This window comes from Bos mutus, chromosome 14 (genome assembly GCF_027580195.1).
Source record: "Bos mutus isolate GX-2022 chromosome 14, NWIPB_WYAK_1.1, whole genome shotgun sequence".
NCBI lineage: Eukaryota > Metazoa > Chordata > Mammalia > Artiodactyla > Bovidae > Bos > Bos mutus.
Window position 1 is genome coordinate 78,576,113 of NC_091630.1, and position 15,168 is coordinate 78,591,280.

At 45.2% G+C, this 15,168-nt stretch overlaps 1 protein-coding gene across 1 annotated transcript in view; it reads left to right on the plus strand.

Annotated features, from left to right (window-relative positions):
• ASAP1 (ArfGAP with SH3 domain, ankyrin repeat and PH domain 1) overlaps positions 1 to 15,168 on the plus strand; it is a 339,710-nt gene that overhangs the window by 287,448 nt on the left and 37,094 nt on the right. Inside the window, 6 exon segments of the mRNA XM_070382776.1 lie at positions 2,248 to 2,335; positions 4,409 to 4,457; positions 7,586 to 7,749; positions 9,311 to 9,444; positions 11,458 to 11,549; positions 14,782 to 14,968. Of these exon segments, the coding sequence (XP_070238877.1) occupies positions 2,248 to 2,335; positions 4,409 to 4,457; positions 7,586 to 7,749; positions 9,311 to 9,444; positions 11,458 to 11,549; positions 14,782 to 14,968 (714 nt within the window).

A 15,168-nucleotide genomic window follows, 5' to 3' on the forward strand; every position in this document is an offset into this window, starting at 1 on the left:
CAGTTCAGCAGACTGGACAGGCTAACACGGGAATGAGGATCACGTGTCATCTTGTCTTTGAAGTTGTGGGTCAGTCATGGAATGATGTACACTGCACAAAGCCCTCGTCCTCAGAAGCTTCCAGATAACATACTTTGAGGTAGCCCATGCTTTGAAATGAAAGCATGGTGCTATTTAATTTTCCAGAATCAGTTGACACTTAACTGAGTATGTTTTCCTTTTTAAAAATTTTGTCTGTGTTGCTTGGTTGTGTCTGCTGGTGAGGTGGTTCATAAACAGTAGAGTCACGAAGATTTGGGAAGGAAAAAGAAATCCAGTTAACCCTCTGCCACATTCAAATATGAATGGTGTCTCAAAAATTCTTAATGTCTTTGAAGAGCTTTCTCTATTTAGGTTAAAAACTTGCAACCCCTTATTACACATAATCATGTAAGCCTGGGAAGTTCTTCCTCGTGTCTGGCTCAGACCTTCTACAATTGGAGGGCCTTTCTCCTCCGTCTGTACAAATGGAAAACAGCTGCCCAACCTTCCCCAGTGACAACCCTTCACGTCCCGGCAGACGGTTAAGTCACACCCCAGCCTCTTTGCTCCAACCAAATGATGCCTTTAAACCCGCTTCAAAGTCCCCATTTTCCACTCCTTTAATCATCCCTTGATCTTCCCTAAGCTTTTCTGTATCCTCCTTCAGAATGTGGCTGCCACATTGGAACGTGGTAGTCTGCAGTCTCACCATTAACTGGGCTCACTATCTTTTCAGCCTGTCAGATGTCTTTGTCATTCATATGGGAAATCCAGCAATTTTACCAACACGCAAAAGGATGAGGACTAGCAATTCCTTTTACGGTGGACCCAGCCAAAGTTTGTGGTTGTAGCCGCCGGTTTTGGAGACTTGAGGCCTTTAGCAACCCAAACCCCAGATCTGTTCTAAGAAAAATTTGCAGACCCACAACCTCCTTGCCTCCCTATTCTGGGTTTGGCAGTCAGTCTGTAGTACAGGGCACTGTTTCTTCTTAGGCAAAACCGCCCTGTACAGGACTTGACTTCTGGTTTCTATGCCTAAGTCACATGTGCCCACAAAGAACATGAAATCCCTGGTTGTCTTCTCACTTCCTGCCCACAGAGAGCTTGCTTTGGAACGGATAAACTCAGGACATAGGGTATCTAATATCCTTTCTGTGTCTGATATCCTTGAAACCACAGAGGAAGGTCTCAGAAGTTGTTGAAACGGAAATTAAGTGTCTGGTAGCCATTATTGAGAATGAGAGGCACAGTGTGCGTCTGAAGTATTCTTGATCATAATACGCCACTGAGGGGCCCCCTTTCTACTTCCTCTCCCTCTTTTCCCTAAAGACTCAAGTTGGTTGGGTGGTCATGCTCCTGGCGTGGAGGTTGTCAGCATGATGACCTTCAGCTGGGGTGGGCTTGCAGACCTGACTTTTGCAGGCTTCTACTGAAGCACAGCCAGGCCCAGGCACTCAGGCCCTTCACCCCTTGGTCTGCTCCTTCCAGAAACTGGCATTCATCATTGACCAGAGTGTGACCACGGACAGATGCGGGCAGGAGGGCTGGAAGGAGCTCTGAGCAGAGTGATCATGTGGCAAGACTCTTTTAAGGCAAAGCCTACATTAGCATGACTGTCTAGACGCTCCAGAGTCTGTGTGAATTATTAATATATGCGTGACCAAGAGACTGGCCAGGAAGTGATAGGAAATCTTCATTATATTTTCCTCCAGATTTTGGGGTTGGTTAAGCAAAGTCTCATGGGTGGTAACTGTCCTTGTACTTTTGGGGAGAAGTAAAATGAATTTTGTGTGGCAACTAAAATTTGTGGCTACCTGGGACATGGGATTTGCAGTGACTGGTGACTGGGGTCATTGTGAGTGGATAAAGAAACTACACTCAGCTGTGTTTCACAGTAAGTGATTCAAGTGTCAACTCTGCGCTCGTGTACGTGTAGATTCCAGAAAGTCACAGTTCCTTGGGTTATACCCACTGGTCATTGAAAGAGAGATGAATTATCTTGGTTCCATCCTCATTAACCACTGGGACACTTACGCACAGTTAAAAGCCATTGAGTAGGCCGCCTAACTTTTTTTTTCCTTCTTGTTTAATGAGATTAAGATTCCAGTAGGGTGAATTAGACCTTATCGAAGGTATGATGAACTCCTGACCTGGCCCACGGGCACGGGGCCAGCGGGGGTGGCGGGCTGTGTTGCGTTTAACTTCTCTGTTTTCTGTCATGTCCAGTCCAACAGACAGCCAGCCAAGCTGAACCTTCTCACTTGCCAGGTGAAGCCGAATGCCGAGGACAAGAAGTCTTTCGACCTGATATCACGTGAGTCCTTTTTCTCCCGGGTCAGTTACTGTGGATCCTGCCACCTGCCCGTTCCCGTTCTTTGGGTCGGAAGTCATGTGTTTCCCAAGCAGGGCTCCTTGAGAGGAGGTGTATGCTGGGCATACTGCTCTGGGAGGAGCCTGGGTCTCTCTACACAGAACTCACCTGGGGTAGGAAGGCATAAGCGACCTGCAGTGGAGGAGAATCTAGATATGTACAGTAAACCAGGCCAGTTCTTGACCATGAGCTTTATCCCCTGGGAGGGATTTCCCTGAGCACATTCCCCTTGTTCTCCTATGTGTGCTGAATCGGTCTTTGATGTGATGCCCAGACATAGATCTCTTTTAAAAAGTCGCGGGATGACTCTGACGGAAGCGCAGACGGGAGACTTCCCTGGTGGTCCAGTGGTTAAGACTTTGCACTTCCAAATCACGGGGTGCAGGTTCATTCCCTAGTCGGGGAACTAAGATCCCACATGCTATGCAGTGTGGTCAAAAAATAAAATTTCAGTTAAAAAATAAGAAAACAGAAGCACGGACATGGACTTGACAGTGAGGCGTGCTGCTATGTCTGCCCAGCTCCAGAGTTTTACCCCTGCAGAATCTCTCTGAAAGGAGAAGTCATTTCCCTGCTGCCAAGAACTGCCTTCTGACGTCCTAAATCAATGACCCTGTGCTCTGTCCTCCATGGGTCGGAGCATGCTTTTGGCCCATCCACCCCCTCAACTGATAGCCTGTGTCCTCATAGTCTTTGGAGGGAAAGGAGATTGTTTTCCTCTAGGCTGGCTCCCTGTGCTTTCATGGGTGCCCCTGGTACTTTAGTACTTTGGCCACCTGATGCAGAGAGCCGATGCTGGGAAAGACCGAGGGCAGGAGAAGGGGGCAACAGAGGATGCGATGGTTGGATGACATCACCGACTCAATGGACATGAGTTTGCGTAAACTCCGGGAAATAATGACGGACGGGGAAGCCTGGCGTGCTGCAGTCCACAGGGTAGCAAAGAGTCAGACACAACTGAGTGACTCCAGCCACAATATGTGCTGGGTGCTTTATGTCCATGATGGGTAATCCTCTCAAAAACCTTGTCATTTTCCTGTTTCACAGAAGAAAAGACTGAGACTCAGGAAGGCCCAGCGACTTAACATAAAGCCTCAGTAGTAAAGTTGGGGTTCAGCCGGGGCGCTTGGGTTCCAGCACCTGTGTGGTGTACTTGGGCACACGCACCGCCTCTCTCGCAGGAGGTGGGGGCGCCTAGCCTGGAGCAGTCACTGAGTGAGTGACTGCCTAGAAAGGGAAGCGGATAAGACAGTGGTAGTTGGACCTCAGTGTATGGAAGCATCCGAGTAAATCCCATATTCTAAGGAAGAGTTTCCTTCATGCACACCCTGCCCACACTGCCCAGGTCCAGCTGCCCCCTCCTTACGTGGGTCACACCTTGGAGGATGACCCTCCAGCAGGGCTTGAACCCTCCCTTCCTGAAGCCTGATTTAACCAGAGAGCAACCTCGGGCAGGACTTGTCTGAACATCAGGGCTGCCCTGTGAGTTATGAATTCTTACAAAAAGAAATTCTTTAAAAAGAAAACCCAGTGAAAGGCAAATTGGAAAAGGAAAGTGAAATACTAGTACTATGGCAGCTAGCACTCTCTGATTTCTAAGATCTACTTGAGGGACTTCCCCAGAAGTCCAGTGGTTAAGACTCCAGACTTCCAATGCAGGGGGCGCGGGTTTGATCCTAGGTAGGGGAACTAAGATCCCACATGCCGGGTGGCGTGGTGAAAAGAAAAATTATCTGCTTGACCAGGTGGGACCCATCCCCCTTCCCACTTGTTTTTCAAAAGCAATGCTTAGGCATTGGGTGGTGTTTGCAGTTACCTTCTGTATTCCTGTTTCTCTTCAGGAAAGCAGTATTGACAGAGTGAATCGTGTAACTGCTGAAACAAAAAGGTGCAAAAAGAATACCAGAATCCTGCTTTCAGTGTGTTCTCCTCAGGAACTTTTAAAATCTGTATTAATACCTGAAGCATGCTGCTTTCTAAGATTTTGCTTTTTTTTTCTCTTTTTTTGTATTTCAGATAACAGGACGTATCACTTTCAGGCCGAAGATGAGCAGGATTATGTAGCGTAAGTAGTTTTGAAATCACAGCACCAGGCCTTAAACTGAAAAAAGCACCTTTATCTCTTCTGTATAGTATACTTAAAAGTGTTCTTTTTATTACTAAGAACCAGTCCTGGTGGGTTTCCCCTGCTTAGCTGTCAGCCCTGGGCTTTCCCATGGGTCTCTTCTTTTAGTCTGGGGTGCTCAGTCAACTCAGGTGTCCCCTTCAAGGTTCTGCTCAAGCCTCACTGCCCGAGAGGTTTTGCTCCCTCCCTGCAGGCCTCTTCACACCCCTCTGGGTCCCCTGGCTCAGTCTCAGCCCTCTGGAGACCTGGAGCTCCTGAGGACAAGGACTGCGCCTTCTGCATTTCTAATCCCGCCATCTGCACTTGGAGGGCTTTACTCAGCGCTGGAGTAATTCATGTATGGGGGAGTGGCTCCATTTGGGATTCTCTCTGGGTTCCAGTAGTTGTGATGGCAGACTTGATTTTGATGGAGGAGATTCTGGCATCCTTCAAGTCACACATTTTTCTCCAAGTTACACAGAGGAAGTTCCACTGCCTCATTGAGCTGTTGTCTCATGTGAAAGCATCCAGTGAACTGAGCAGAGAAATCCTTTATCGGCCCACCAAGGAAGGAGGCAGGTCCAGCTAAAGAGCAGCTGAATGTTTGAGGTCAGGCAGACTTGATTTCTAGTCCACAGTCTGCCTGTTAGTGGCTTTTGGATCTTGGTAAGGTCATCCCACCCCGGCTTTCTTGTCCCTGAGAGGGTTACAGGCCTCGCTTGCAGAATTTTGAGACTTGAGATGAAATGTGTGGTGGTGGTGGTGGTGGTTTGGTTGCTGAGTTGTGTCCAACTCATTGTGACCCCATGAACTGTAGCCCACCAGGCTCCTCTGTCCATGGGATTTCCCAGGCAAGATTACCAGAGTGGGTTGCCATTTCCTAAGTCCTCTCATACAGTGCCAATTTTTTTTTACTCCTATAAACTCAAAGTGGCTTTTAAAGTATTAAAACACAATTATGCACTATTTTACTTTTTAATACTTTTTTATGTGCCGGTTACTTTAAAACAATTTTAAAGGTTTTTGAAGAATTTTCAGAAATAGTTGCTTTGATTCTCAACCCTTTTAAAATGAAGCTATTCTACCACATTTGCTTTATTCTTCCAGAAAATGAATTGTCCTTTAAATGTATATTTTTGGATCATCATGACAAACTTTTTTATTTATTTAATTTGTCATGAGTTCTCAAGTAAAGAGGCAAATGTGGCATAACAGGAGGAACTCTGAAAAAGGGGGTCAGCAGAGCTGTTTTCTCATCCCAGTCTGACGTCAGTCCCACTGTAGGGCTCTGGGCAAGTCACTGAATCTCTCTAGGCCTCTGTCTCTTTAAAGCATTGTAAACCCTAACTCAGAGGCTTATTGGAGGATTATATTTCAAAAATTGTAAGTACTTGGCACATAGTAGATACTGGTAATATCAGATAGCCAAAATACCAAAATGCCTAAGGAAAGCAGTATAGAGACTCCAGCATTATCAATACTACTGCTAATAAAATGCACAGGGACCTGCCCTATGGAACCCAGATCCTTACATTGTTTTTAACAGAATAATTTCTAGTTTCTAACTTGAGACTACATGATAGAAAAAGTATTTTTTAACTTACAAGGTAGTAATTGCCTACCCCGTCCCTGGACTGTTGGTTTTGTCTGAACAGTTGGGTTTTCTGCATCACAGAGGAAAAGCTGAGCTACACAATCCTGTTTCTCAGGACATGGTGAGGTGAGCACCACCTAGAGTCAAAGCTGTGACTCGCAGTTCACCTACACCAGGCGCTGTGGTTTTTAACTCTCACTGCTGGCTCTGTCTCTCCTTCCAAAGCTCTTGTAGATGGACTTTGCTTCAAGTGCACACATCCTTCAAGACACAGTTCTGGATCTCTGTGTTCTTTATTGAGAGTGGTATTAATTTGGCTTTTTTCCCCCTCTCATTCCTGAAAGAAATATAACTCCTTACAGATTTGGATAATTACTGAGAAGTAAGAGTGAAGGCATTCCATCTGGTTCTTTTTCCTACAGAAAAATCACTCAAGAGACATCCAGTATTCACATTTTGGTGAATTTTTTTTCTAGCCTTTTCCCCACAAAATATACAATTCACGAATACATTTAAATTTGAGATTATATAACTTTTTTTTTCCTGTTTATTTCACAAAGCATTATATTGCGAGCATTTCCCCAGTGTCATCCAAAAATTAGTTGGAAACTTAAATTTTCGTATTTGAGTAACTAGTCCACTTTGTGGTTATTTCATACTCTGCTAATCAACCCTGTTGTGTATTTAGGCTGTTTTATGCATAGACTGGTAGTGAAGAGTTATTTTGTTGGGTCCATATTATGGTCATGCTGTATGTATATTTTAATAGCTTGCACTTTTCATTTCATATAACAAACATCAGCATGTTTCCATGTCAGTGTACCTTTTTTGTAAACATGAATTTTCGTGGAAAATGAAATATTCCTTCATTGTCACTTTTAAGTGCCCCTGCTGATATGGACTTCCAAAAACAATGCCTTTTGCTAAGCCCTCTTTCCTGCCTCCTGTTCCTTTCTCACCTGTGCTTTCTTATCCTTTCACTGGGTTGAACCCATGCTGAGTCCTCTTCCTCCCTTTATTCTGGCTGCATGTAAATACAGGTATCATGGGTTTCCCAGGTGGTATTAGTGGTGAAGAATCTGCCTGCCAACACAGGAGGTACAAGAGATGCGTCTTCAATCCCTGGGTCAGGAAGATCCCCTGGAGAAGGAAGTGGCAACACACTCCAGTATTCGTGCCTGGAAAATCCCATGGACAGAGGAGCCTGGCGGGCTACAGTCCATGGGGTCGCAGAGAGCCGGACGTGACTGAGCGCACAGCACGTGTGTTCACACAAGCCTCTGGTCACTGATGTTCACCATCTCATCTCACCTTGCGCGCTTTTCTCCTGTCTGTTGTTTTCCAATCTCTGACTCTTTCTTCCAGGTTTAATTTCTTTCATTTTCCCTCCTGTTACTGCTTGAGTTCTAGATGAAGATCTGAGTTGTTTGCAGGGGAAGGAGAATGCAGCGGCCAGCCAGGCACTCACGTCTCCTTCCTCCTGTTCTGGCGGCAGGTGGATCTCGGTGCTGACGAACAGCAAAGAGGAGGCCCTCACCATGGCCTTCCGGGGGGAGCAGAGCGCCGGGGAGAGCAGCCTGGAGGAGCTGACGAAGGCCATCATCGAGGACGTGCAGCGGCTCCCGGGCAACGACGTCTGCTGCGACTGCGGCTCGGCAGGTATTCTGGCTAGGGCTGTAAGTGAGCGCGTCGTTCGCACACCCAGCACATACTCCCAACCTGAATGGTTCCCACCTCCAAGTGCGGTCACCCGTGCTGTCCGCTCCATCTGGGACATCCCCCAAGCACCACCTTGTTCTCCCTAAACAGCACCTGCCAAGATGCCCCCTGTCCTGGAAGGCCCAGTTAGATCAGCATTATGGACGTGGAGTCCGTCACCCTGGGTTCGAATCACCAGCCCACTCCTCACAGTCTGGACCACCTCATGCCCAGTCCCCAGCTAGTCTCATCTTCAGTTTCGTCGTCTGAAAAGTAGGATGACGAACGAAGTTCAGCTGCCTCGAGGAAGCAGTGGAATGGTGTCTCCAAAACTGGCTGGCACACGGTGCCTCTCTGTCCTTCCTTTCTGTTCTGTAAAACTTCCCCAACCTCTGTATCACACGGGTGTTCTCAGATGGCATCTGTGTTGTTTCCATATTGACACTGTGTGCGTGCTTAGTCGCTCAGTCATGTCCAACTCCGCGACCCTATGAACTATAGCCCACCAGGCTCCTTGTCCATGGGATTCTCCAAGGAAGAATACTGGAGTGGGTTGCCATGCCCTCCTCCAGGGGATCTTCTTGACCCAGGGATCAAACTCACATCTCTTAGGTCTCCTGCATTGGTAGGTGGGTTCTTTAGCACCACCTGGAAAGCATATTCACATTAGCTAACATGTATCCAGTGCTTACATTATAGTAAGGATTGTGGCAGTTGTTTTGCTGGTCTTTTCTTACTCAGTCCTCACAGAAGGTCTCCGGGTAGGATAACTGATCTTATCCCCATTTCACAGATGACAAATCTGAGGGACTGGAGAACTTGAGTGACTCAACCTGAGGTCACACATCTGGTAGGGCTCAGAACATCCGCCTGCAAACCCGTTCTTAAGCATTATGGCTGACTTTTTAAATCGTTTACTAGTTCAAATGGACTCTTCTATACAACAGGCCATAAGCCCCTCAGAGGCAAGCCTCGGATTTTCTACTTTTGTGCACGTGTGTGACGCTGCCTCACACAGTGTCAGGATGGCAGAGGAGCAGTAAATAGAAGCTTGCCGCAGACAGAGAACCCTCAAGATTTGGGTAACAGAAGTATTCGTCCGTTGTTCTAGGGCACTTGGGGGCTGTAGAAGCTGTCTACACCAAGAGGTGCTTGCGAAGAAGCCATACCTAGGATAACAGGTCAAGGCTAGTTAACCAAGTGTGCGGGTTAACGATGGCCGCAGAACCCAGTCCCTTGTGAGCTGTACTGAGAAGTCCTTTATCAGGGTGTTTCATAGTAGGCCTCACATTTTCACAAAAACCAGGCACTGAATTTTGTTTTCAGCTCAGTATTGAAGAGTTATTTTTCAAATTTGTCTTAAAGAAAATTTGCTCTCTGACAAGCTGTTAGTTTTAAAAATAGCTGCTACCTTCCATCTAAATCTTTCCCTTATATATTTTAAAAATTTTACTACTGTTGGAGCTTCCTCTGTAATTGGCACACTAAATTAGATATCATGTCTTCAAAATCCTCTCCACAGAACCCACCTGGCTGTCCACCAACTTGGGTATCTTGACCTGTATAGAATGTTCCGGCATCCATAGAGAAATGGGGGTTCATATTTCTCGCATCCAGTCTTTGGAACTAGACAAATTAGGAACTTCTGAACTCTTGGTAAGTAGCGACCTGTCATGAATACATTTAATATATTGCATTGGGTGTTTTGGTTTCTGCTGAGTACAAAGAATTTAATTCTGAGTTCAGTGAGTTTGCATAGATATTTAAAATGTAAATTTTGAGGTATGTAACACTGACTGTTTCTGTTTCCTGAAGAACTGGCGAATCATGCATTTCTATAATTAGCTTGCAAAAACTAGCTCTTTGCCTCTGGGATAGCCTGTTTCAAAGTTGCTTTTTTTTTTTTCTTTTAGAATTAGTGTTTATATGATTCACTGTCATAACAGTAAAGGGAGTTAGATGTCAGACTCATGTGTTCACTTTATCTAGTGGCTTACATTATTAAAAATAATGGCTAAAGAGTTCTCTGTTTTTTTCTGTTTGTAAAAGTGCATATGAATTAGGAATGGCCTATTAGCCACTGTCATAAACCAACCACTCCTTAACCCATAACTTCTTCAGGTGGAGGGAAAAAATTGTGTGCAGTTGTGGTGCTTAGCTTTATGGTACAGAAAGGACACCCTCATCAAGTCCAAATTAAATTGGTCCCACAGTTCACCAAATAATAGGGGGAAAAGGCCCATTCAGAGTCTCCTATAATGCCTTATGGTCATCAGCACCATCTTGCCTATTTGGAACCTGGTGCCTATGAGAGAATCTTTAGAGGGTTTGAAGTGAAACAGGGCTTCTTCTCAGACAGGAAAGACTCTTGAGCGGAACCTGAGGGAGCCTGGGGCCCGGAAAACCTGAAGTCTAAGCATTCATTAAGCAACAATGGTCTGTCTTGTGTTGCATGAGCCCCTTGATTTAGAAAATATGGTACTTATACACGGCTCCCTATTCACTTCAGCATTATAGAGAAGAAACTCAGACCTAATGCCTGCAGCATCCTTTAATGTGAAAGTGGTGCCAGTCCCTCTCCTTGACTTGGGTGAATGAAACCCAGTTTGACAACTCAAAATAGGAAGAGTCCAAATCCTAGACACTTAAATACAGTAAACCCCAGAGACCTGATTGCCTGGATGTTTCTTCACATCTATCCCCAGGTTATCCAAGTGACCAAATGACCAAATTTGTCCTGAAGAACACATTTTCTTGGAAGCGTCGTGAAAAGTTAAAGTGTTAGTTGCTCAGTCGTGTCCGCCTCTTTGTGATACCATGGACTTTAGCCCACCAGACTCCTCTGTCCATGGAAATTCTCCAGGCAAGAATACTGGAGTGGTAGCCATTCCCGTCTCCAGGGGATCTTCCTGACCCAGGGATCAAACCTGGGTATCTTACATTGCAGGCAGATTCTTTACCTTCTGAGCCACCAGGGAAGCCCAAGAGACTGATCACATGAATGTTTCTTCGCATCGATCCCTAAATTGTCTGAATGACCAAAAGCCCTTCAGGAAAAATTTTCTTGGGATGGTCTTGAACCTAGAAGCAAAATTTTTCCTGAGGCCTCTTCATTAATTACCTGTAGCATCTTAATTTGTACCCCAAATATAAAGGAATCTTACACTCTTCTCTGGCTAATAAGAGTAAATCTGCTTTATCTAAAAATGAGTCATGATGGTAATTGAAAAGTTTTTGCTTTAAGCAATAGCATTTAACCTCATTCATATGAGATTCAAATATGGAACCTGCTGTTTAATCTCAGACTGTGTGTGTGTGTGTGTGTGTGTGTGTGTGTCTCTGTGTCTGTGTGTGGGACCACATCGTATTCTAGTTAAACATTTATCACATTGTGTTTGTGAAAATCATTAGTTTTCTTATCCATGGTTCCACCAGTCCATTATCTCCCATGAAAGGGAACACTCTATATTCCAGAACGGCACTCAGAAGCTCACTGTCTGGCACGTAGTATATGCCCAGTAAATTATCTCTTGACCAGGTGGATGAATGGTCTGTATTCTGAATCAATTGAAGGAAAATAATATATTCAGAAATCTCCAAAGCAAGTAATAGTAAACTCCTAAACTAGTAGTAATGCGTTTACTCTGCTGCATTTTGTTTATGTTACAGCTGGCCAAGAATGTAGGAAACAATAGTTTTAATGATATTATGGAAGCAAATTTACCCAGTCCCTCACCAAAACCCACCCCTTCAAGTGATATGTAAGTATTTCTAATATACTGAATTCTTTACTGTTCTATAATTGTTCTTCTACCCTTCCCCAAACTTCTTCGTGGCTATGGCATTCTTCCCCACCAGAGGAAAACTCATTATGAGGAAAAAACAGAGCACAGTACTTCTGAAATTGTTGTTCAGTGGCTTCAATCGTGTCCGACTCTTTGTGACCCCATGGACTGTAGCCCGCCAGGCTCCTTTGTCCGTGGGATTCTCCAGGCAAGAATACTGGAGTGGGTTGCCATTTCCTCCTCCAGGGGAATCTTCGCAACCCAGGATTGAACCCAGGTCTCCTGCATTGGCAGGCGGGTTCTTCACCACTGAGCCACCTGGGAAGCCCATTTCTGGAATGCACCAACTATTTTTGCCATCACCTTTCCCTAAGTAATTGTAGCTGCTCTGTGGAGGATAAATGTTCATAAGGACAATTAATGCTTAATCATCACATATTGTGGTAAATAAGAGACAAACTAAAGCAATGCGAGATTCCTATCAGATTGGCAACAATCCAGGTGCTTAACGGCCCGCTCAGCCAGACTGTGGGAAAACAGGCATCTCTGCTCGTGTGTTGTTGGTGGGAGTACAAATGGAACACCAGCCACAAGAGGCAAATTAGACATGTTTATCATAATTATAGATTTATTTACCCTGACTCAGCACCTGCCCTTCTGGGAGGTTGTTCCCGTTCTGTATTAGAGAAAGATTAGGAACAAAGCAGATGTCTACCTAAGAATCCCTTGGACTGCAGGAAGATCAAATCAGTCCATCCTAAAGGAAATCAGCCCTGAATATTCATTGGAAGGACTGACACTGAAGCCGGAGCTCCAATACTGTGGCCACCTGATGGGAAGAGCTGACTCACTGGAAAAGACCCTGATGCTGGGAAGACTGAGGGCAGGAGAACGGGGCAACAGAGAATGAGATGGTTGGATGGCATCACCGACGCAATGGACATGAGTTTGAGTAAGCTCCAGGAAATAGTTAAGGACAGGGAAGCCTGGTGTGCTGCAGTCCGTGGGGTCGCAAACAGCCGGATATGACTGAACAACACACAGACATAGTCTGTAGTGTGGCCACACAGCGGAACACCTTATAAATGTAAAAAGGAATACAGGAGCCTCTCCTGTCCTGGTCGGGGATCATCTCCAGAATGACTTGTCAAGTGAAACCATCAGGGTACAGAGCAGCCTTCAGAGCATGCTGCCTTTGGAGCAGGGAAGGGTAAGGGCATGGGAGGAAGTGCATATAGGCACACCTTAAACCCCAACCCAGAATCCCTCTCCAAACTCAGGAACCGAACTGTGGGCACATCTCCTGATTAATCCCTCAGTTTTGAACTCTCGCTATTCTGTCTGGACTCCAAATTGATTTGGACAATGAAGGACGCACATAAACATATACATTTATTTTCACTTGGGTCTGCTTAAAGAAACACTGGCAAATACCCAGGAAACTAATAAAAGTCCTTCCTCTGGGGTGGGCGTGGACACGAGACCCCCTGAGTCATGAGACCCCCTAACTCATTATTGAGTCATGTGACTCTTGAAACCTATTCAAAAGGCTTTACGTTGACTTTAAACTTTAAAATTCTAAATCCTATGGATAAATAGGAGAAAAGAGGTTTAATTCCCACTCAAGGGATCAGAGACACAGACACCATCCTCAATGTTTTGCCAGCCCTTCCCGGGTGGTTGGTTATTCAGGCACCAAATTTGCAAAGCACTAAAGTTACCATGGTGCACATTCGATGAACGTGCTTTTTCAGTCTGAAATTATGAAATGCAATCTTCCAGAAGGCCTTTTGGCAGTTGTCTTTTCTTTGAATTCAACAAACGCATACTGTATGTTTAGTCTGCGCCTCGTATTATGTTAGATGCTGGGGATCTGGAAAAGCACAAAACTAGGTATAAATCCTGTCCTTGGGACACCTGGGTACTAACCAGACAATTAAACAATAGCTTGTTTACTCATAGTTGTGGTTTAAGTGTCAGAGAAGAGAAGTCAAGGATGCTGGGGGCATGTATAATATCCTAAGCTAATCTGAGGGGCGTGTGGTTTAACCGACCATCATCCTACCACAAAAACTGCTTGCATGTCTTTTTTCCACACTAATGAGCTCAAATTGCACTGAGAAACAGGGCTTTCAGAAGCTAGTTTGATTACAAGACAACCACAACCAAATACAGTCCAGGATTACTTCACGAATGTGGTAACAGTAAATGCTCAGCTTGTACATGGCCCAGTCTTGCTCGCACCAGCATTTTTTAAGTGTTTACATGACCCAAACCTTGAAGGTGTTACTTTAGGATAAATTTTGTAAGAGCATGGATTTTTGTTTCCTACTGCTCACATGAGAGGCAGCATTGGCCCTGCCTTCCCCTTCTGAGAGCTCGTGGTTCTCTGAATCTCTCATGTAGACTCAGGAGCCAGACTCCATGAATTAGAGCCCTCTTGGAAAGTGGAAAGCACCTATTAGGTACTGTATGTTCTTTAATTCAAAATACACTGGTGAATTACTATCCTCATTTTCAGATGAAATAAACAAAAACTGAAGATTAAGTAGTTTGACCAAAGTTACGTAGCTGATATGCTGTAGGACTAAGATTGGAACTCCAGATCCATTCTTTGTGTTTTACTTTATGGGCTCATGTAATAGGGAAACTCAAAGGGTGAGTTCAGGCACGTCTGTATCCAGGATGTCAGACAGCATCACCTGGACCCTAGCTCACTCTCCTGACTCTTGTCTGACCTTTCCTCTGAGCCAATGTCAACATCACCCTTTCCCCAAAGGTGGCCATTTGGGCACTTAGGTCATAGACTCACTCCTGCAGCTAGGGAGGCAGGCTCAGAACCATTTGAACTGAAGCAGAGGAGGAATAGGTCCGATGAGAAGGAGAAATGCTGCGCCAGGCCCACCTAGGCTCTGGGCATGTTGTCCACAGCAGGAAGGACCACCATCTGTCCCCCTGGAACTCCGCACTTGGCCTGTGGGAGGGGCTTCAGCGACAGCCACGCGGAGCCTCAGTTTCCTATCAGTTTCTTCATTCCGTCTCTGCCGCAGTCAACTTGATTTAAACCTAGTCAGCTGGAATGTTGAAGAGAAGTGTGTCTTAACTAAAATAACTCTTTGCGGAACTGTTTGTCAGAAAAAATTTAAATCTTTTCTTAGCTCTTGAAAAATAAAAAAATCTCAGTTCATTTTGTTTTGGTCTATTTTAGGACCGTACGGAAGGAATATATCACTGCAAAGTATGTAGATCATAGGTTTTCACGGAAGACCTGTTCATCTTCATCAGCTAAACTGAACGAATTGCTTGAGGCCATCAAATCCAGGGATTTACTTGCACTAATTCAAGTCTATGCAGAGGGGGTGGAGCTAATGGAACCGCTGCTGGAACCCGGACAGGTAACAGCCTCCCCAAAATCAGGATGAGGAGGGATGTGGAAAGCCAGTTTAAAAGAGGACGTCATAACAACACAGAGTGAGGTGACACATTAAGTGACCATGTTTGAAATCAGGACAATTTGAGACTGAAAGGGGCTGCTGTTAATAACTACTTTTGGGCAACTGGACATAAACGAAGCCTGTCTAGGCAAACCAGGACA